The following is a 24,054-nucleotide window of genomic DNA, read 5'->3' on the forward strand; positions in this document are numbered from 1 at the left end:
TTTAGTATTAGTATGGCAGTGTATTTCTGCCACCATGACAAATGTTTTCGCTCAGTTTCTGATTCCAGTGAAAACATTTTCATGTTGTGATGAAATTATCAATAAGTTCCCTGTGAACTTATGAACGATTACTGGTTTCAATGGTGTGATTCAATTTCATTAATGTTTAAGTTGAGAGACACAACTAACCGGCCATCTATCGATCCCATCATCTATTCCACTCGCCTCTTGGAGGGCGGTGGGCCTGGAGCCGAATCCAGTTGACATTGTGCAAGAGAAAGAGTGGGCTCTAATTACCCAACTTCCATTATACTACTAATATACAGTACATACAAGTAAAATGTCCTTGTTGCAATGACAGCAGGATTCATTACATTTGCTAGAATATCTGTAGGTTGAATGAATGAAAAATGTCACAGGGATAATCAGTACTTCTGGCAACACTGGCTGTTAACATGCCGAACCGGCCTGTTACTGCTGGTAAACATAGTTTACTGTTTAATTTCAGCAATGCATACATTTGCTTTCAGTAGTATTTGTTCTAATCTCTGAAATGACAAATCTAAATCCAGACGTCCTTTTAAAAAGTCTGTATTTGATTTAAATATACTGTATATCCATTCCACGAGCTCTCTTCCTCTCAAAGTTAAGTCCAGCATGCTTTCATTTAAAGGCCCAACGTGGAGCTCTGTGTTCACACAGTCTGTAAGAGTGCAACACGGGAATGGATAATGAGCTTTTCACAACTTTAAAACTCTTGTCTGTGTGTTGGGACTGCTCATAAAGGGGGAAGACTAGTGCTCCGGCTGTCTTGATCACAGCGCCAGTCCACATGTAAAAGTCGATAACGGCAGTGTGCATCAGGGTTCCAGTGCTCATGCTCCATTAGCTGTGTCTCTAGCCAGCTGTCTCAACACACATCTGAAACATCCCAGAGAATAAATTCAGTGGGTTTTAGCTGAGTGGATACAGAGGAGCAGTTATACTGCACTTCAATACTTACAGTCAACACAGGCATTTTTAAAGGGGGATGTTTGAGTTAGCATGATCCTTGTCTTATATGCATTTTTGTATTCTACTCGGGTCAGATTGACCATTGCTGCTAATGGACACTTAATTCTGCTGTGTGTGTGTGTGTGTGTGTGTGTGTGTGTGTGTGTGTGTGTGTGTGTGTGTCCCCCACACTAAACCATATCTCAGAGCTTATTTGACTGCATGGTTACCTATGGCAATTAAACCTATAAATCTAAGCTGTCAGTGTGTTGTCTACACCAAGGACACACACACACACACACACACACACACACACACACACACACACACACACACACACACACACAGTCTAACAGAGTGTAGTATATCTGAAGGCTTGCAAATGCTTTCCACCTCCTTACTCATTTATGGCAGCACTTAATTAGATGGGATTTATGTCTCCCAGAAAATACACTCTACTTTTGACTTACTTTCGACACAAGACTTCTTGTCTTTCTTCATTCTTCTCATTTCTCTCGCACACTCTGAAGTCCATCGCTCTTCTCCACAATCACACACTGCCCTCTTCTTCCCTCTTGAATTCTAATGTGCAGCTACATTCAATGAATTAATCATGCATGGTGAAGTAGGCTAATAGTTGCTATGATGTAGAAATAAGAGTTCATTAGTGCTAATAAGAGCACTAGCTTGGCTCTTATAATGCACATCAAGGCCACTCAAAGGCTTGGGTCTTATTTCATAAAAGAATCTTGTTGAGTGTAAAATTGTGCGGCTTTTATTCATTAAGGACAATCATGCTCCTATTGTAAGAGTGCACACTATGGTGTTCATATTATCGTTTTAACATGCTGGAAACTATACAGAACCTCTTGGCTCTCTTTTTGCCTTTACTAAATAGGAAACTCCATCATGCAATGTCAAAGTAAATTTCAGCATATTCTTGTAGATGACTTAAAAACTTGATGTCCTTGCAAGACAGCATCATAATCCATTTAAAGAAACAGAAGTAAGATGGTGAATACTGCAGGATCACTGGTTCAAACAGATTTTAATCCATATTTCAGACACATTAAATATTTAAAAACAATGGAACTGCATCACAACTTTTGATCATCACATAGAACAACTTCATTATAAAAAGAACCATATAAAATGCCAAAAGATAGCACTGATAGAAACAGAAAAACAGCTGAAGTTGCGCAACACATTTTAAAAATACAATGCAATCCATGTTGGACAGATGTGTACTGGGGTGTCGTTTTGGGGAACTCTTTACAATGTTGCGTTTAGCCAGTGATCTACATCACATCCACAGACAGAGGTTTGTCTGGCTGGATCAGAGGCACCGTGTTGCTGCTTCACTCAAAACCACCAAAGTCTAGCATGAAATACGCAAATGTACCACGTTTCAGTGGTCGACACTTCACAGGTTCGCCTACTATTTTTAACCTACTAAATGCCCCATGAATGTGGATTCTATTGTGTGTTTGCAGAAACCAAATCAGTCTATCCCCAGGACTACTGTTAGCCTGTACACTGACTTAATTTGGCTGGAAATCAGCTGTATGTTTTATGGCACTAATCAGGAGGAGGGCACTATTCCTCCAACTCAAACAAGCTGAAGGAGAGGAAGGCTCAACAAGTCATTACATGTTACCACAATCCCAAGTTTAATTGTCATTCTCCCAATGAATCTTCAGGCATCTCACTATTATGGTTTAGTGTTAAAAACTGCTACATATCACATTTAAAAGATGAACTTGGACATTTTTAAGAGTTGTAGAGCAGAAACCAGATGAACAGATTTTAACTGCAGGGAACAGAATGAATGAAAGCCTTAACGAAACTTCCTGTTTAATGGTTCGGTTTCACTTGGACCGTTTTGATTTCCCACATGATTTAACTCTGTTACGTTCCAGGAGGGAAGCAAAATAGCAATCAGAGAAATGCTACACATGAGGCAGTGTAAACTTCATGGTAGACATGATTTCAAAAGGAATATTTCTGAACATTACCCTCATCGATGAACTTTGGATATTTTCCAAAGTACAACTTTCACGTCAGAGTAATAAATACAAAGCCAGAGTCAGGAGGCAATTAGCTTAGCTTATTTTAGCATGAAGACTGGAAGTGGGAGTAACAAGTAGCCTCGCTCTGTCGAGGAGGCTAAAAGTCTGACCACCATTGCCACTAAGCTAACTCGAAAAGAGACTTAGAGGAGTTCGATGGATAAACTGTTCAAATAGCCTACATGGGCACACAGTATAGCTCCTTCTAAACCCACAAATGTGCGAATTAAAGAAACAAAAAAGACCCAACAAGTTAAATGTTTAAACTTTGAACAGAGTGTGTGAAACCCCTGGCTTTTTTTAGCTTTATGCTAAGCTAGGATAATAGCCTTAATGTGTAGATAATATTAACGTACTCATCTCCAACACAGGAAGTGATAAAGCACATTTAGGAAAATGCAGTTCTTTCGGTAACTTTTTTTTTTTTTATCATTCTGCAAACTAAAATAAAATCCGACATACAGCAGGATAAGTCGGTTACAGTGTTTATTTGGCATCGTGGTGAAATCTATCAAAACATTGTGTTAATTTTGACTCAGTAACAAATTGAAAGGGACTTAGGACATATTATGTAACATGTTATTTTCTGTAAGTGACCTGTATGGTGGTGAGAGCGTACTAATGTGGTCTCAACAAATAATCATTTATTGGACAGAGACGAGACTTCTGAATATGTATTTCTAACACTCTTGCATGACTCCGACAGTACAACTGAGTACAGTCAAACGGAGCATTTTTTATTTATTTTTTTATAAAAAAGAAAGCCGGGTCTCTGCTGGATTACAGGAATTTGAAGAGAAAACAAACCTTTAATATCCTTATAAACACTGCTAGTTCATTACTCTGAGGCAGGTTTGCCAGTTTCCTAAGCGAAGTGTATGTGTGATTTTGTGAAATGTAAACAAATATTAGAGATGCTCATCACTACTGGAGAGATTATCCCTGTATTATCAGCTTGCTACCATCTGTTGTCAAAAACTAAATCAGTCTCTTCAGCGCTATTGTAATCACAACAGCAGTGATGTTGTTTCTCTGTCACTGCTGCCTTCGATAAACAAGTTGACAACTGTGATAATGCAACAGGAGCTAATAGGGATATTTAATACGATGCCAGAAGAATAAAAGGCCATGCTGAGGAAGTCTATTTCCAAAATGTTTCACATACTGACATTGCATATAAAGGAACTTTTGCATGAATTCAACATTTACCGTAGCCGTCATTTGACATGTAGCATAGGAGGGATGAAACTTGATTCCATGTCACCATTGCAATGTTTTTGTCTTTTTACAGCATATTATTGTATATTGTACCGCTGCATATAATCAAACTAAGGGACCACTCAGTGAAATTAACAAGAACCATAGTAACATCACTGTTTCACCATAAAACAAAACAACATCAAACATCATTGAGTTGGACTGAGCAACACTGGCAATCAACTATTGACTTGTGACTGAGAGAAACAGTTTGTGGGCTGTGTTTATTGGCAGTCACAGAAGTGCAGCGGTTCATTGGGACGCTCCTAATTTGGCTTCATGACTTCAAATTGTTACAAAAGAAAAACAACTTTAAAGCATTTTTGTCAAACAGCAGGAAGTGGAGTTTGGACTGTCGGTCATCGGGAAACATTTTCAAGTGTTAAGATGAAGAACCATGAGTCCACGTTCAAAGAATAGTTTCACATTTTGAGAAACACTGCTATTAATTTTCTTGCAGATATTTAGATGAGGAGATTGACGCCGCTCTTGTGTCTGTGTGGTAAGGATGTCGCTACCCAAGCGTCCGCTTAGCTTAGCTTATCATAACGACTTGACACTGGGCCAGCCTGGTTCTGTCCAAAGAAACTGGGACTACCTGCGTCTCCAGAGAAAAATGATGTCTTTTTTATTTAAGCTGTACAAAAAAAAATGTATTGTGTACTGTCAAGTTAATGCGCCAGAAACAGTCTGGCACCGAACCACATATAAAACATTTGCTTTTGCACTTATTAAAAATGTTTTTGTACACAATAAACAAAGTAGATCCAACATCTGTATTACTGAGCGGTAAGAGGGCAGATGTGTCACCTTTGGACAGACCCAATCCCCATTTCCAATCTTTATGCTAAGCTAACTAGCCGCTGGTTGTAGCCTTATCTTTAATGTCGCCTACAAACAAACATGTATCCGTCTCACTCGTCATGTTACTATCAACAAGAATTAGCACGATTCCCAAAATGTCTAATAAGGCTACTTCATGCAGCGTTGTTGTTGTTCTTGAGTGTTGTATTATCTCCTTCAGACTGTTCAAATTGTGCCTTTGAAGCGGCTTTTCAGGTGATGTAGAACATTCACACTGTAAATGACTTATGCAACAAGAAATACACCCTTTTTTTTTGTCTTTTTCGGGATGGACACAAGTAGTTCTTGGTCTGAAGCTATCATTTATTGCATGCGATGAGTTCAAAATTTCAGGCATTTTAGACAAACCCATACTTGCTCAAATCATCAAGAAAAGAAAATACAGCAACTGATGCAAATTTGACATGTTAAATCACACGTTTTTTTTTCTTAAAGCCAAACCCTGGTGTCATCATAAACGCCAGTAAATAGCTTATGGAAACATTTGATTTTACGAAAAACTATCTCATATTTATACCAATATGGTATGGAAAATCATTTAGATTCATTCTTTGTTTTTAAATAAATAGAGCAATTCCCACCGGACACAAATAGAGGCACTTGAGTTTTTTTTTTTTTTTTTTTTTTCATTTTTTTTTTTGTCAAAGTGAAAATTACTTTTCACATCCCCGTTGTCTTTCATACACATTCAGAAATGGTCAAATGATCAAAAACTTAAAAACTCGTGCTTGATGTGCTGAATTTACAGAGACCATAATAAACCGATTTTAAGTCTTCATAGTACATGTGAAGACAGAAGAGAAACCTCTTTGGAGCAGTGTGGTCTATTGTCTTAAATGTACCACAAAGAGTTAAAAATCCTATTATGTTTGGTGCTGTGTAAATGCAGCTATAGCCTGTGTATGGACACACACTCTCTCTCACACACACACACACACACACACACACACACACACACACACACACACACATATAGATACCCTACTTTCTTGCTTCACTTCCTCATTCATTCACATTAAATCATTCACAAGACACTAAAAACAAAAACAAACACTGTTTTCAGGAGTCACAGTCTGTACATTATGGTACACTAACATCATTATTGTTCAGTCAGGTAATGATTTAAGTAGACTTGACAATCAGCTGTACACACTAACAACACAACACAACAAATGTCGGGAAAAGACCATAAGATACCCGGCAGCTGATTTGATCTCATTAAGTGCTGTACAAAGTCTCCGTTTTATTTTATTTTTTTGACATCAGGGCAAAAAAGCTGATGTGAGATTTTCACCCTGTTTACTTGCGCTGCACGTGGGTGGGGGCTTAATTAGAGCCAAATCATACTGAATCTTGTAGTCCCCCCCCCTCTCCGTAAGAGTTTGACACCTTAGTGGGTGGGTTACTATGGGAACTAGAACTGAGTGAAATTTCACAAAAGCCCATAACCAGCAAGAGAGAAACCAGACGAATGCTTTATTTGATAGAAAAAATGCCCTCAATGGTAGGACCAATAAACTAAGTGCTTGTTCTGCTGATATGTTTAATCCCCAAACTGCAACTCGATGTGGTTCTACTTAAACAGCTCATGTGATTTGTTCTGATTATAATTGTATTTGAAGCTTCAAAAATGTCTGCGTCACCGTCCTAACCAAGAGCCCAGAGTAGTACCAACATGTTTGACCATATTTCTGATGTTGTTTACTTATTCTTTGATCAAATAGTTCCTGACTTCAATAAAACATCTGCCACTTTTAGACTGCAGTTTTAGGAAATCCAACGGCTGCCTGCTTGTGTTTACAAAATATTTAACCAACACGTCTTCATAGAAAAACGACACGACAGATCGATTTCCACTGAGAGCTGTGAGCGCCATCTTGATGACCAACACGTCCACACCTGGTAACAATAATGAACACCTGGTAATTATGTGAAATGTTCACAGTTTGGTTACATGTCGGCACCACAACTACCAACTACTTGATAAGGTTTAGGAAAAGATTTTGGTTTGTTTAAAATAGACTTGATTAGTTTATAGGTTACGTTACCCACGCGATGTACGTTAAATACATCACGTGAGTTGAATTAAGTCAACGGTAACTTTTGAAAAGCAGTCTCCTGGTTGCAAGACTCTGAAACTACATCCTTCATGAACTTTATTATTCTTTGTCTGTCTCCTGACTTCCTCCATGATTACTGCGACCACTACAGGTCGCAATTAATAGTAAAGATGTTTTGTTTTTTAACCCCCTTCAACAACCGACCACTGCTGTCGTTTTCTGTTTGAAGCAGGGCTCCATCTAACATTTGGTAACTCTAACTTCCGTCATTAAATGAAAAAAAAAAAGACTTTGGTAATGCTTTTGATTAAAAAAAAGAGAAAAAAAAAAGACATGGCCACAAGAGGGTACAAAATATGTGTTTAGAAGGGGCCTGAAAATAAATTACACAAAGTACTTTTTAACCAACAGGTATAGACCACAAGTCTTAATAGCTATGTCATGAAAAGATACCACGTTTTCTATATCTGTTTTCATCATCTGATGGATATAACATAACATTACTGCTTCCCAGTGTATTATTATAATTTAAAAAGCAAACATAATTATCTTGTTTTTTTATTTATATTATTTATAATAAAGGCACACCTTCCCAGCAACAATAATAATAATCTCCACCACATTTTGCCTGTAAAGCATTTTTGAGTATTTTGAAAAGCCCTATATAAATAAAATGTATTATCATAATTTTATTATTTTCAATCAAAGTTACCAAAGCTCATTTTATTATAACATCAGTTTTTCTACTTTGTTACCCAGTAACAATATTACTATACCCTGTCTGTCATTATTTAATATAAATGTAGTCATTAAAAACCAATTTTGCTTTCACATAATTTATCACAAAATTCTTGCTCCTCACTAACTTTTCTTCCTCTGTAATTACAGATTTGTCCCAGTAAAGGTTCCCAATAAGTATTTACTTACTACACCATAAAAAAAGCATGTACATTGTAATATGTGGGCCACAACCTAGAGAGTTCCTAAAAGTTTATATTTCTTACATTTATTGGTAATGAAGCTCAGCCATTGTATCAGCACTACAGCAGGATAAATGTAAACAATACCGAGCCTTATTAAGAGGCAGGTGAGGCTAACTGCACAGGTTAGGTATTTAAATAAACTGATGTTTCAACATAATGTCATTGACTTAAGGATCTAATCCAGATGTCAACATTTAAAATTTGATAGATTTATGACTGCAGTTATAAATCAGAACTGAACTGTGTTCCCCTGTGGACGCAAGCTTCGTGTTATACACAACACTGGCAGGTTCCAACTGCTGGTTGTTAGTTTGTTTTGGAGGATCCATCTCTGAAGACTAAAGGTGGACTGAAATAGAAGCAAAAGACTGACTTCAGCCTCCATTAATTCAGCGCTGCTCGTTGTTGCTGAGCCTCTTTCCTTTACTAGTGTGGTCCTTATCTAATGTATTGGACCAGTACTTTTCCACTTGGATCAATATCAGCCCGAGGCTTTAATTCTAGTCCCAATCACTGACACATTTCTGGTGCACTGCTGGAGGAGAGGAACCTCTGTTGTGCTCTTTCCCTACATTCAGCCTCCAGAATCACATCAGCCTCTCACTTATCTTTTTTAAAATTATACTCTCTTAGTAAAGACATTGTTTACCTTTCCTCTCTTGTTTGGTTTCTATTCATGGACACAGAGGTTTGGAACATGTGTTGTACCTTCAAGAATCTAAGATACCTGCACTGATATACTGTTGCAGTCCCTCCAAAAGGCAGCATCAGCCAGATTTGTAATATGCAAATTTGTATTCTGTGATTCACACTTGAAATTCTTAAACTTAGTTGCCGTTCAGTCGTAACTACAGGTGAATTTTAGCCCAATTAAACCACCCACTATTTGCCATTACATCACTGTGTATGGTGTCGGGTCATTTGAAGGATCCCAGTGGGAGCTGAAGCATCGTCCTGGGTCTCATCTCGTGTGTTATCTCAGTTCTAGCTCCCAGGCCCATCTCTCTCTTTTTTTTTTTTTTTTTTTTTTTTTTTTTAAACTTTGGCTCTGGTCCAGTCTTTACAGCAGGTGAGCCTCTATGCGAAGCCAGTGCAGTCCCTGCCTGATGTAGCGGACCAGCTCAGTCATGCTGCTCTGCTGACTCAACGGCTCCATCACCGAGTCCAGCTCCTGGAAGAAGTCTACAGGAAGGAGGGTGAGGGAGACAGAGTTACTGAAGGCTTCTGTATCTGCTGCTGCTGGTGCTCAAATGAAACACGTTATCCACAGCTGATGTTTTTCTGATGGAGCCGCAGGCTTCAAGAGGTGAGCTATTTATTCATAACGGGACACAATCAAACCTTTCTGCACTTTGTACAAGTCATAAAACCCGGTATCACGCCAAAGCATGTAATATCCCTGTTGGACCGCTAGAGGATATCTTATCAGTTTTGTCTCGCCTGGTCGTAAAAAGTAAGGTGCCTCAGATTCTGTCACTGTTTGTCTGCCACCTGATGTCCTCCGACTACTACCGCCACTAGAGGTCAAAATAAAAGTACATACAGATTGTTTTAACACCTTTAAACAATCAACCATGTTTTTTTTATTTTTTATTGTGAGGACAGACTCCATTTTTTGACCTCCATCAAATAACCTACCCTGATTCTACATGCGTATACTTTCCACATCTAGGCGAGGCAAAATGTGACACTGACACAGTATCCTCCAGCGGGTGTATTACATGCTTGGCGCGATAACGTTCTGACTCAGGCCTACCTTTTGTTGAACAGTATATTAATGAAAGGAAGAAAAGGAAGACATATTACTTTTGTTGTGAAAGATAAGATGATAATTTTGTTCACCCCAAAACCATTGATATACACAGTGAAATACCTGAACAGTAAAGAATAAATATTCTCAACATAAAGAGTAAAATAAAAGGGACGTGCAAACATGAGAGTCCAGAGAATGGTTTTCTACATTTACAACAAAAAGCAATGACAAAGCAGTGCTAAAAGGTGTATCTATGTTACTATATACTATGTAAAAAATTTATATATAACATACAACATAATTCGTCTTCATTGTCCCCTCAACATGTGAGGTAAACTGTTTTAGCCTTTTAACAGGTATTTATACACGATTAAACTAAATCTGGAAATTGGGTTTAGCTCACAAACTTGGTGTTTTTCATACTTAGTGGTATGAATCTACAGCATTTGTTCAGACTTAAATATTCAGCTGCCTACTCGGTGACTGTGACCTATAGCCAGTTTATAAAGAAGCTTTTATATTTACTCTTCTAAATGTCTGCTGTCAGGTAGGTGTTTGAACACCTCTGGAGCATGGGCTTTAGTATTGCGGGAGAAGAGGTAGCAGTTTACTACAAGCAGTGAAACACACTATGGAAGAAAATGACAGCAACAATAGATCTTTGGTGAGTGTGCTGTGAAACCACCACTGAAAAAAAGATTTAGCACTAACAATGTTTCCAGATGTTAGAAACATGAACTCATGGACATGATAGCAGATGTTCGTATGCTGGCACTGATCAGAAAATACACACAGTCAAGTAAAGTCCCTGTAGTCTTACCTTGGCTGTCAGTGGCCAGTCTGTCAGCCGTCTCCCAGTGTTCATAGCTCCGCAGGATGTTGTTGGTGATGTTAACATGACTGGCAGCCATGTGGTGAATCCGCTGGGGAATAGCTACACTGCCCGATGACCCCGGTGCACCTCCTGATCCGCCTCCTGCTCCTCCTCCGCTGCTGGCAGGGGAGGGGCTGAGTGAGAGGGGCGATGGAGTCCCGTTGACCCTGAAAAAGCCAGACAGGCGGTAAGTCCCAGTAACATCATGGGAACTAAACGGGCTCTGTATGCTGGAGGGGCGTTTGAGCTGAATACTGTAAAGAGGAAGTGTTTAGTTGTTATAGGCGTAGCTATGTGCTGACTCAGACAACCTCATCTGGTGCTGCGTTTTCTCTGCCTTTGTTAGATTTGAATTTTAATTAGAAATGTAGCTTAAGGTAATATTTTTTCAATTCCAGGAAAGTGAGTAAATTTGTTTTATCTAATGCTATCTTACCTGCTAGTGGTAACTATCCAGAATGCAGTCAGAGCACTTTGGTTTTACATGTTTACATTTTTTATAGTTTTTGTAAATAATTTCTATGCTATTCCCCCCCAAAACTGATTTTTTTTTTGATGTTATATTAATTTCTTTGGAGAAGTAAGGAATCAACAAGTCAGATGCTGGTCTTAACTCAAAGTTGACCAAATATATAGTCACAGTGTAGACAAGCAGCTTTGCAGGAAAAGCAATCTTTTATCAGCACATACAGAACTGTACGGAGGTCAGTACACGAGATGAGGGGCTGATGGAGAAAAACATACTCATCCTGTTTTAAAATTAAACAAATTAACATGTTTGGAACATTAATAGAAAATGTGGTATTATCTTTCATTGTTTTGTTCTGGCCCCCAGGGGGCAGTCGTACAAGCCGTAAATGTCAATTGGCCTATTAACAGACATAATAACACACTTTTTAGCCCTGTGACCACCAAGCCAGACTTTTTACAAGCTAGTTGCTAATTGTGTCCTTTTTTTTGTTTGCTGCTTGGCAAGACTGTTGATCTGAAAACTGGAAACAGCTGTCTGGTGTGGCTGGAAAAGATGCTGTTGATTGCAGTAAGACTGAACTAAAACCAAAACAATAAGCTGAAAGACACTCTGCAGAGCTGATGGACATGAACATCTGGTGATTTCTCTGTGGGGTTTTCACTGTAACTGGTATCTTTCACATCATTTATAGTCATTTAACCATTGTTTATATAAATACATTAATTAGTGCAATGATTGTTAGAGCAGGAAACATCACAGAAAAATGACAAAAAGGCTACAAACTGTTACAATTGCTTGATAAAAAAATGGTGAACAACAGCTAAATTAACAATGATACAGTACGTTAATCTTTATAATGCTGCACATTAATTATGGTGGAAATTTGGCAGATAAAATAACAGTCTATTCTTGTGGCTTTGACATCACATGTGACTACTTCAAATATGACAAAAGAGTTCTAATTTCAGGGCAATACAAATGTTAAATGTGAGAGGGTTGTAGCATTTTTGATATTCACTGTACATGTTTGTACAAAATGCTCCCCTGTCTTCCACAGCTGGATGTGTGGCCCTGACTGTGATGTAATGTCTGTGATGTGGCCTTGACCCTCGCTGACCCAAAACGTGTGCCTGATTCAGTGACACACACACACACACACACACACACACACACACACACACACACACACACACACACACACACACACTGAGCTCAAATCCTGCTGTTGTGCAGCGTCAGAGCTGTCCAAACTCATTAGCTTCACATCCTCAGCTCCTCCACGCCTCTCCTCCTCCATCTATCATCACTCCCTCCATCACTCCTCACCCGGCACTCAGCAGCCCCTCCAGTCTTCTCCTTCTCACACCTACAACAAATCAATCCCTCTATTTGCTTCCTGAGGGGTTTGTTTGAGCAAGTGGCTGTCAGGGGCGGTGTGGTATTCTGCAGCAGAGCTCCGGTGAATTATAAATTCTCAATTAACTAGGTGAATGAAGGGGGGTGATACTGCATGTGTCTGTACTCACTTCCCATTGGTCCTCCAGGGAGAAGGTGCTTGGTGGGAGCTCTTGGCAGAATTCTAGATCAGAAAAACACAAATGTATTAACCCATGTAAATGGATTACCCGTATTTCAAGTAAAATTCCTGCATTCAAAATATAAATTAAAAAGTAAATGTACATGAGAATTATCAGTAAAATCTTGCTTAAGTATTAAAATTCAAAGACCTTGGTTTCAGTGACTGCTGGGTAAGATTTCTTTTTTTGCTTTTTTTCTATGTTACTCAAAACTTCATCTTTTGTTAAATACAGTTATTCACTGTAATTTAAACATCTCAAGGGTTTTTTATTGTAAAGGATTTGTTCAGTTCTTTGATGTAAAATCTTATTTTGTAAAGTAACAAGTAGCTAAAAGGTACAACCTTTCCTTCTGATATACGGTGGAGTAGAATTATAAAGTAGCATAAAATCTAAATATGGAAATATATATATACCTCAAAATTGCCTTTTGCTGCAGTACTTGATTAAAGTTACAGTGAGGTCACCAGAACTCATGGTTTACATTCAAAATAATTTTGAACCTTCTTGCTAGGAGCTGAATAGGAGAGTGAAAACTACTCTAATTTCCCCCATTTAAATATGAAGCAACAACAAGGAACTTAGCTTAGCACAGAGACAAAATCTTGAAAGCTTACTAACTGTGAGGCGTTTGTTTAATCCAGAGGAACGCAAATGTGTAAAAAGTTATGGTTTCGGTAATTATATAAATGTTTGATAGAACGAGGCTAGCTGTTTGCCTTTACTTTTAATCTTGCGAGCATGTGTATGGCTATGCAAATAGCCTGCTGTCTCCAGCATCATATTGTGATACCACCTATAACTCTGACAGCAGGGAATGTGGATGTCATACTGTGTTGAATTTTTGAGGATGCTGCTGCCTTTCTGTTGGTGAATTGGACCTATTAGTTGGAGGCTGTTTGATTTTCTGTTGTAATTATCACCTCGGCCAATGGTTATGTTTTTAGTGTAGCTTGTTTGTTTGTTTGTTTGTCAGCAGGATTACTGGAAAACTACTGGCCTGATTTTTCCTGAATCACGTGGCAGATCAACAACATATATTTACCTTTCATTAACATTGCAAAAAAAGCTAATTTGGCATCCTAAATGCCTCCAATCTTAAACTGCATTGCATAGCAGTTGGGGTCATTGGTGACTTTGCGAATTGCGAATATATAAAGACATTTAAAGTTGCAGATTAGCAATATCATGGGAGGATGGACAATCGAACTTGGTGAAGGTCCGAGTGCCCTTTTACTTAATAATGCGAGGAATCCACCCTACTGCCTATAACTGATTAAAATAATCCCAGAGCTGAATATTTTGTTGTTTGGTTTGGTTAATTGGGCCAAAACAAGGAGTGCCACCTTGCTCTTGTGAAGTTGACTTTGCTCTTATTTTGGCGGCTTGTGAATTAGCAGATCTTGCACCCAGCCACCATAAAACTCTTCCCAGTCTTTTAAGGATTCATCATTTTTAAACTAAGGAAAAGTGTATGCACTCAGTCCAAAAACAAATTGTCCAGGTCTGTGAGTGGAGGTGGTGCATCGGGCCTGTTATTCGGTCTTGGACTGCCAACGATCTATGTTGTTTATCACAAAACTTAAATTGTCCAAATACTGTTGTTTTGCAGTGTGTACCTTCACATTCCCTATAACTCAGTAATGATTATTTCTCAAGAGGTTATACTCTCTAATTATAACTATCTATTTCCCTATTCATTTATTAGTTTACTTAACATGGACAGCACACTAATAAACATTGTTGTAAATGTGTCAGTCAGCCAAAAAGCTTGTTTTTATTCAAAAGTTACAAAGCTGAAATTTACGTTAAGGCTCAACTAGCTGATTTAATTTGACGTAATTAAACACTAGACACTATTTAATCATATTGAAAGTCAAAATTTATTTTGGATTGAAATACTTCAAAAGAACCATTGTAGACAAAAGCACCAGCCAAAATATTTACCTTCTGAACATTAAATAGGATGTAATATTATTCAGTGTCGAAAATTTAAGAGCCACATGAGTGTGTCTTGTGTTACAGAACTGGTTAGACAGGTTTTTTTTTTTTAAATGATCTGCTCCGACTTTCTGTCAACATATACTGTATGTACACAGCCTGCGCACACATGAACAGCTAAACCCCAGTCAGTCGCTTCCCAGAAATCCAATCCCATCAATGCAAATGCAGCACTGTGATAATGACATCCTCAGTAATTAATTAAACTAAACATAATTAATCAAAACAAGCACATTAAACCCTAACAATCCACTGCGATGATTGATGGAGCTAATTAATACATTAATATCAAAGAGAAAGAATGGATTTTAATAACGCCATGCAAAATTAATGCACAGGCACCATGAAAATGAATATGAAATGTATTTGAGGGATTGTAATTGGCTTTGCGTGTTTGTCACAGAGGGAGAAAATGAGAGAGGAAGGAAATAAAGTCTGTGTCCAAGTGTGTGTGTGTGTGTGTGTGTGTGTGTGTGTGTGTGTGTGTGTGTTACCTTGAAGTACTCCATGAGCGACCGTGAGTACTTGACAGCGTGGTCTTTCTTCAGATAGAACATCCTCAGATACAGCAGAGACAGACAGCGGTTACTATGGAAACAAAAGCATTAGAAGGCAGATGAATCCTCTGTACAAATTCCCTTTAAAGCTCTATCCTCAATATTATTTTCATGTCATCTGCACAAAATGCACCCGGACTTCAAACTCGCCCCAAAAGTCCTGGTGGATTACGAAGAACTTCAGTTAAGTAACCAATGTGGGAAATCTTTAATACTATTATATAAAAGCACATTTCGTGTTTACAATGCTTGTGCATTGTGAATTAATTTAATCGCACACTCAAAGTGTTTGTGGATCATTGTGGGTTTATAGTAAAATCAAATAATTCTACAAATAAAAAGCTGCGCATGTTGTGTATTTTATGGTCTGTCGCCTGTATATTCAGATTCAGTGGTCCTCATGGGGAACCACTTGCACAGATTTGTTCTCAAGTGGCATGAGCGAGTGATTTAAGAGAATTTGTCACATTAACAAATTTTCAATCATCTGTCATAAAAATATAGGAACAAATGAAACTGGTGAGTGGTGCAGGGCTGTCGTTAAGTCATGTACAGGTTGTCTCTGAGTGAATGGAGAGTTTCTCACAGCAGCAGCATCCTCACAGTATTTACGCAGGTTTCCGTCGCCGCTGTCAGGTCATTGCACCCAACAGCACACCGTCACCTGCTACAAGCCTATAATATTCTTATCCATCTCCATGACTGACAAATCCCCTTGACCTCCTGCCTAAGTCAAGGACCGCTTGGCTTTGGCAAGAACGATGTTTTTAGCATCCAACATCTTTTTCTGTTCATCTCTGTTGCACCGCAGCCCTGCTTTGACTTATTGTTGTTTCAGGTCTCATAATAAAACGAGACACTTTTAGGCTGCTGATTTGCTTGGGTTACATATTTGTAAATTAAATTTGTCCAAACATGTACAGTGGTCTTACTCATCAGTTTTGCAGATTAGATGAAATGTCATGACAGCCCCAATGCTCTAACCTGAAACACCACAAATCCTTTTGAAACGGAAAACGTCCTTTTTTTATTTTTGTATCCTTTGAAACTACATTCTTATTGTAAAATTGTGGTTATCATATTAATTATTATTTGCCTTTGATAGTAGAGAGATGACAGGAAATGAGAGGGAAGGTATGGGGTGTAACAAAACTCCCAGGCTAATTTAATAATTAACTTATAAATTAGATATATATAAAAAAAAAAAAAAAAAAAATCAAAACAGGTAGAAAAGACAGTTTGGAGAAATTTTTGGTGTCTGCACACACACACACACACACACACACACACACACACACACACACACACACACACACACACACACACACACACACACAGACAGAAAATGGAAGAGAATCGTACCACAGCACAGCTAGTTTCTTCTCGGAGACGGTGGCTGAATGGCTGGTGAAGTTCTTCAACCTCATGGCATACCTGCAGCGGAGAGATGCTCATTAATCCTCTGCTCGTATTTCCAGAGATTTATAAGGGTTAAATGCAAACATAAATGTTTTTTCCTCAAAAAGTGAATTCACGTACACTCAAAGTTTGTTTAAATGATAAAATCCTTCAAAGACACAGTTGGCAGTCTGATTAATTCCTTCAGCTCGCTGGCCGCCAACTGAACCCCGGCTAAAGTGGCCTCAGGCAGAACAAGCTCCAGTTTAGCTTTATCTGACCCTATGGAAGGATGGATTCTCCTCTGCTTATTTACGAGGAATTTCAAAGCATACTGTTGGGTCAGCTGTTGCCTCCTGCTCTCGGTGATCTAATCAGCCCTCTCTGCTTAGTGAGATGGTGAGATCTGTCTAAATGAAATTCAGCAGTGACTCGAGTTACGCCTTAATACTTTATTGATCTCTGAAGGAAAATCCCTGTCCTTCCCACTGCTCTCTCCTCAGCGAGGTCAGAGGTGAAAGCCACTGATCGGCAGCCCTGCAGCTAGCGATTCAGTGTCTTGCTCAAGGACACTTCAGCACGATGGATGAGTGCAGACTTGCAGATCTTGAACCTGAGCTCTTGAGTTAAAAGAGCGTGTGCCACTACACCACCCTGCTGTCAAGCTGCCAGCTTTCAGACACAGCAGTCATTTGTTATTCTCAGTTTGCTCTCCCGAAGTTGCACTTAGCGACTTCACACATTGGCAGCTCTCAAATGCTGAAAACCTGCAGAGACCCTGTAATGCAATGCTATTTGAATTACACTGATTAGCAACCTTGCAAGTTTGTGAGGCTGTGGATAAAAAAGGGCAAAACATTTTAAAGAGTCGAGCTGTTTGTGAATAGAGCACTGGCTTCACAATAATTTAGTTTTTATTCAAAAATGTCACGATTAAATTAAAAATTGTTTTGTTTTTTTGTTTTCTTGGGTTTAAGGTAAGATGTGATCAAAAGGTTCTGAGACTGTTTCCTGTAACTCACGAACAAAGAGCAGCACAGTAATGCGCATGGATAAAGGGGAGGCAATAATTATTGTTTTAATTTCAAGTCAAGTTGCATGACCAACATCAGCACCTGAATTCCACATGTTTTTGTGATCACTGTATGTGGGCATTCACGATATCGCCAAGTACCTGAAACTTTAGCAGCTAACGAACATCAACTGTTGATTTCCAGAATATGACATGCTTCAGAAAACCAATAGCACTAAAGCAAAGAGCCCGGCGAGATGCTTTGAGTGGTATTCATCTTTCAAGAAGGGCAGAACGTCACAGTCTAAGACTGAAGAAGACGCATCAGCAGTGCAACTAAGGGCATGATGGTGGTTTTCTTTGACAATCGCTGGGTTGTGCGGTGAAATCGTCCCCCAGGATCAGACTGTCAACACCGAGTTGAGCTGTGATGTTCAGAGGCGTCTGAGGTGAAATATTCAGCACAAGTGACCTGAACTGTGGCGCGATGGCACTTGGTGTTCTCCAGCATGCCAATGCGCCCACTCAAAGCATGCTCAAAACATGCGAGCTTCTCACTCGCAACACAATCGTCACTGCTCATCACTGCTATTCCCTGGATTTGGATCCCTGTGACACTCTTTCTGTTCCCCAAAATGAAGTTCAAGCTGAAGGGTCACCGTTTTGACACGGTGGAGGAGGAATTGCCGATGGTGCTTGACACGCTTACGGAACGGGACTTCCTGTACAAGGGGAGTACTTTGAAGGGGATGGCAGCCAGATTTAATCAGGCGCAGTCTTGCAACGTTGCCCACCGGTGTTAACAGAAGGAACAAATGTTTATTTTGCTTTTCTTTATCATCAAAATGTGTAGCATTTTAATGTATTAATATATCCTTTAAGAAAGTAATGCTTGTTGATACATTCACAAAAGTCTTTCTATCATGCACACATAAGTTTTCAACTGGCCACGAATCAAAATAACCAAAAGAGACACAAGTGAGGTTTGTCAAATGTTTTGGAAATGAGCAAGAGTTAAAGTCCGCTACAATAATATACGATTATTATTACTCACTACTGCTCTGAAAACTTTGCATTTTTCTGCTATATTTCATGAGGAACTGCGGACAAGGTTGAAGTTCTTGCATAAGAGCACACACACTCACTGTTCCTCACACCTTCACACCTGAACACAGTTCGGTTTAACTGCAGCAGCTGCTTTAAAAACATGTTTCACTTTGCCTCCTTTTTTACTGTTTTCAATGGCTGCAGAGTATTGATATTAGGTCCTAACAGAAAGGACCAAAGCCATTTAACATAATTACTATACATCTTTATATACAGTAACCTTCTCTCAGCACCCCACACTCGGCTAACTTTACAATTAAGCATTGTCTTCATTTCCGCTATAATTAGTACCAAATGACACAATGCTTTGAAGGAACCTCCCCAGGAAATAATATAAATGATCTCTTTCAGTCTACAAACTCATCAGGAAAATAGAGAGTTGTAAAATGAAGCGTTTAGTGAATCCTGTTTGTTCATTTCCCATCCATCCCTACCTGATTAGCTCCACAGTCTCCGAGTACATCGTATACGGTGATTTGGCCTCGAGTGGGTCTCGCTCCATGGCATTTCCACACTCTATGAATGAGAGAGCGCCGTCTGCGTAGTTCACTGCTTTACCAAATTTGTCCATCTGCAGGTGGGAAAGGAAAAAGAAAGACAGAAGGAGAGGGACAGAGATGAAGATGAAAGAAATATAATAGAGAGTGAGAGAAGACATGAGTAAGCGACGTCTTAACAGCATTATGGCAAAAGCACAGCCTTCTCCTTGAATAAGATGCAAATCCCCAGATAAATCTGAGGAAACAACGCGTAAACACAAGATAAATAACAAGTTAAATAAATCTCATTTCATTGTTCGGGGGGGGGATCCGATAATTCTTTTGATATTGTATAATCTTGCCGACATCATCAGTCCTTGAATGCAATGTTCCCTTGGAGACAAATGGTGCAATAAATAACACAAATTATACAGTACGGAATAGATTTTCATTCTGCGGAGACTTACAGTGCACACATAATTAACAGTCTAGACTGTAGATGTTAACATGGTGTGTCTTCCTATCAGTTTTTGCTATCTGTGTGTATCCAACCATCTGTCTTCCCTTCGCTTCTTCTATGTGCTCGAGCACGTTGAGGGGAAATGTGTGCATCTTTTAGTGATTGATTGTCAGTGTGGTGTTGAGCCGCACTGCATCTTACCAAAGCATCAGCCTTGTGCTTCAGCCTCTTGGCCTCCTGCATGTAGTAGTCGGCGCTGTGGACTCTGGAAACAGCAGAGTGGAAGATAGAACATAAAGAGCACGTCTGCAGCAACATTCTGTTTAACAAAAATGAAAAAAAACCAACAAAAAAACCCCCCATCCTGCGTGATATAGAGTGATTTACATAATCACTGACTACAAGTAGCTTGCAATGAGCTATACACAGTCGCCTACTTAGGTATACATACCTCAGGCTTAGTGTAACCTTAGTATAACAACAAAACATGTTGTTTCATGAATAATGCAGAACCCTTGTGGGACAAGTAAGAAAAATGTATCATCTTTCCAGGTTTCAACATAACTGGACAAATGTTTCACTGTTTCAACCACCTACACTGACAAGCTGCTATTCAGGCCTTTCCTTAGAGTTACAGAAAAATAAGACAAGTTGTTTTAACACAGACAGGAGAATGTATAAGAGGTTCTCATGGGTCCACTCAGTTCATAATATTCAAATATTATTTGGCTGGGTCCACATATTATTAAGTTTAATCGGGCTGGCAGGTTTCAGGTGAATATGTCTCAGATGTGAGCGGGTTTGAGTGGACGTGCTAGAACCTGCAGAAAAGTCTATTTTTTTGATTGGACTGGTACATTATATCATTATCATTTAGCAGATGCTTCTTTCCAAAACAGTGTATTAAAACTGAACAAGAGCAAAAGCTCGATGAGAAGATGGATCTCTCTGAAACAACTAAAAGTTGAGAGCGCAGTCTTGGATTTAGGAAAGATCAGTTCCAATCGCTGACCTGTTGCCAACCTCAGGTCTGTTTAAACTGAGTCTTGTGATTCATGCATGTTAAGTTGTTTTTTTTTAATGGTCTTTTTTTTTTTTTTCTAAACGTACAATTAATTAAATGTGACAATAATATAAATCAAAACAACATATTTTGTTGAATAATCAGTATTATTCTTGTAATGAATCATTAGATGCATGAAAGGGCACATTGTGGTGTGTAATCTTTACGTACGTGTCACTAAACGACAGTCTCGGCCTGCGAGGTTCTGCAGGATCCATCAATGTTTCTGACCACGCTTCGGAGTCTGAATGGCCGTTGGCATGGTAACCATCTCCAAAGGGCTTCTCACCGTGGGAATCCATTTCCTGTAGTACAAAGGGAATTGAAATATGTGCTTTTAATTGTGTTAATTCGTTTTATAGTGTGTGGTTTTAAGTGAGCAGCTGCTTAAACTTTATTGTTGGCTTCTCATGCACAGTGATGGATTCACTTTGTGGCTGAATTACAGCTGTCAAGGTTTTGAGTAGAGATTGATAGAAGGAGATGCGGTGAAAGAACCACATCAGCTACCTCATTCACATTAATTATTCTTTTTCATACTGAAATTTGCTTTTTAAGTCACGATGTAAATCCATGTCAGAGATAATACAACTGTACAGGTATGTCATGACCTCACATCAGTGTAACAGTTTCATAATAAGAACTCAGGACATGCGGCTTATTCTCACATGGATGTTCTCATCACTAAAATGGTATATTATTTAAATAACAACAGATTAGCTCGTTGACCTGTGACAAGCACTTACATTTCCATTTCTCACATGCGATGAGGCCTTTCCTTCACCCCTCCTGTGTCTGTGTGAGGAAGAGGAGGCAGACGTGGAGGAGGTGGGGCAGGGCAGCACGCCAGCGGCGCCGCCCTCCTGGCTGAGGGAGGAACTGCCGTCGCAGGTTCGTTTACGGGGGGGATCGTCAGAGAGGGGGGACAGGAGGGGTGGGAGTAGCTTCTCGTCGCGCCGTCGAGACTGCTTCCTGTTTAGAGAGGTACTGAACACACACACACACACACACACACACATACACACACACACAAGCACAGAAATGACAAAGCAGTGAGATGTTTATTTTGCATAAAGGTGCTGAATACTATCTTTTTACTGCAGGTTTTGTGCAGGATTTGTGCTGTAATTATTCTGTAATTATCTTGGAGAACAGAGGTTTGGAATGAATCGATGATCATATGATACATGGCTCCCAATAATGCTGGTTTCTCTTGTGTTCAGCTCCTAAAGTCTGTGCTGTGTGACTGGTTTCTGTTATTTTAAAAGAGCCAGCCTACCTCCATCTCTCACACTATCCTGCCCCACGAAGCACTGCGACCCCCTCACCGACCCTCCGAGCTACCCCGTCTCCTCAACCTCCTTCCAGCCCTCTTTGAGCTGCTGCTGTTCTTTTTCAAGGACTCTCTTTCTGTGTAGAATATACACCGGATGTGTAGATCCTTCTGTCTTTTTGTTTTCATATTATATTTTGGATTGCGTCATAAATCTTTTGTTGATGTGACACACCGATACATGAGACAGAATTTAGGAGCTAATTAACAGATTTATTGTGCTTAATTCATTTTTCTGTGTCCCCCATCTCTTTAGTTTATAAAAAAAAAAAAAATTATTTGTTTTTCTGGCAGCATGTAAAACTCTGCTTCTATAAGCTGAGCTAACAAGATTTAACTCCAGTATGTTGTTGCAAGTTCATTTGCAGCTGCTGAATGATATTTTCCTTCTAAAATTGTTGTAATTCTGCCTTCCCTGGTAGCACATCGATGATTATTCCCTCAGCCGCCTTATTGTAGCTCTTGTGACTCATATTGTTTGCAACACAACAGATAATATTTTTATGTTTTTCCTCTTGCTGGAAACTCTGGGGGTTTGATGCAGCGAGAAAGTTGCTGAGCTCGCAGAACAAGGCCCCAGGCTCCGACATTAGTGATAATATACCAAATCAGGGAGACAAAGACTAATTAGTTGCTGTGTGTGTGTGTGTGTGTGTGTGTGTGTGTGTGTGTGTGAATATATGAGCATGCGTCTGTGCTTTTGCGTCTGTGCATGGCATAATTGATGTGTGTGAGGGTGTTTGTGTGTATGACTATGCTAATTTGCGTGTATTTGTGTGTGTGTCTGTCCTTAAGTTGATGCTGGTGTGTGTGTGTGTGTGTGTGTGTGTGTGTGTGTGTGTGTGTGTGTGTGTGTGTGTGTGTGTGTATGTGAAAGCAGGTGATAGTTATTTTACAGCCATAACAAGTTAAGAAATTGAGAGGCCCTTAGCATAAAATGACCACAGTATATCTGCCAAATATTCCTCTGTAATATATTTAAATGACTCAACAGTTACTTGGCCAAGTGGGAAGATTTCTGGTCCAACTGAAATTAAATATCAGGTTTTTTTTGTCCGCTGCAGCATACACAGTATATCTGCTCTGTAAATCACTTGTTCTCCTTTGAGAAAAATAAAGAACCAAACAGCAGAAATTCCTGAAATTCATTGAGAAGTTTTGGTTTCCTTTCTTGTAGAAATATTTTTATGGAGAAATGATTTCAATACAGCCAAACAGATACTGAGTCCCAGAGCACCAGCAACACACAAGAACTACAGACTTTGAAAAAACAGCCTGCATTAGCTTCTCTGCTAAAGTCTCTTACAACCATGAACAAAAAAAGAGCGCTGCTGACGTCAGTCCGCTAATTAGCCGCTCAGCTGCAGCGCATTAAACAGCATGTAAATGTGCCTTCCCCTTCAATACCACTGCTAACTAAACTGAGCTGCAGCACAAGTTTGTTGACTTTTGGTGACTTGTCCTGCTGCTGTAGCTCAGCCTGCAGTCTGCTGTCAATCCAACACACACCGACACACTCCTTCATCCAGCTGAAATACCTCTGATATTTCACCCAAGAGTTGTTTTCTCTTCCTTTTAATAATGAAAACACACACAAACACACACACACATACACAAACACACACTAAAAATCACTGGGGTGGAGAGAGACTCAGTTTAGGACATTACCCCACCTATTTAATACTGAGTTAAATTCACTCTAAGTTGTTCTGGCTTAATTTTAATGTTACTGATGGGTCAAA

General features: G+C 39.3%; 1 protein-coding gene across 1 annotated transcript in view; it reads right to left on the reverse strand.

Moving 5' to 3' along the window:
* Window positions 1-2,022: 2,022 nt before the first annotated feature.
* aff2 (AF4/FMR2 family, member 2) overlaps window positions 2,023-24,054 on the reverse strand; it is a 149,691-nt gene continuing 127,659 nt past the window's right edge. The window contains exons 18-26 of the mRNA XM_069170446.1: window positions 21,726-21,966; window positions 21,151-21,284; window positions 20,118-20,181; window positions 19,412-19,548; window positions 16,823-16,894; window positions 15,398-15,491; window positions 12,852-12,904; window positions 10,800-11,020; window positions 2,023-9,408 (exon numbers count right to left, since the gene is read on the reverse strand). Coding sequence (XP_069026547.1) covers window positions 9,287-9,408; window positions 10,800-11,020; window positions 12,852-12,904; window positions 15,398-15,491; window positions 16,823-16,894; window positions 19,412-19,548; window positions 20,118-20,181; window positions 21,151-21,284; window positions 21,726-21,966 — 1,138 coding nt within the window. The 3' untranslated portion in view covers window positions 2,023-9,286. The remainder of the gene's footprint in view (window positions 9,409-10,799; window positions 11,021-12,851; window positions 12,905-15,397; window positions 15,492-16,822; window positions 16,895-19,411; window positions 19,549-20,117; window positions 20,182-21,150; window positions 21,285-21,725; window positions 21,967-24,054) is intronic.

Source organism: Embiotoca jacksoni, unplaced genomic scaffold, assembly GCF_022577435.1.
Source record: "Embiotoca jacksoni isolate LCO1_2020_lvr unplaced genomic scaffold, fEmbJac1.0.p SCAF_5, whole genome shotgun sequence".
In the NCBI taxonomy this organism is placed as follows: domain Eukaryota; kingdom Metazoa; phylum Chordata; class Actinopteri; family Embiotocidae; genus Embiotoca; species Embiotoca jacksoni.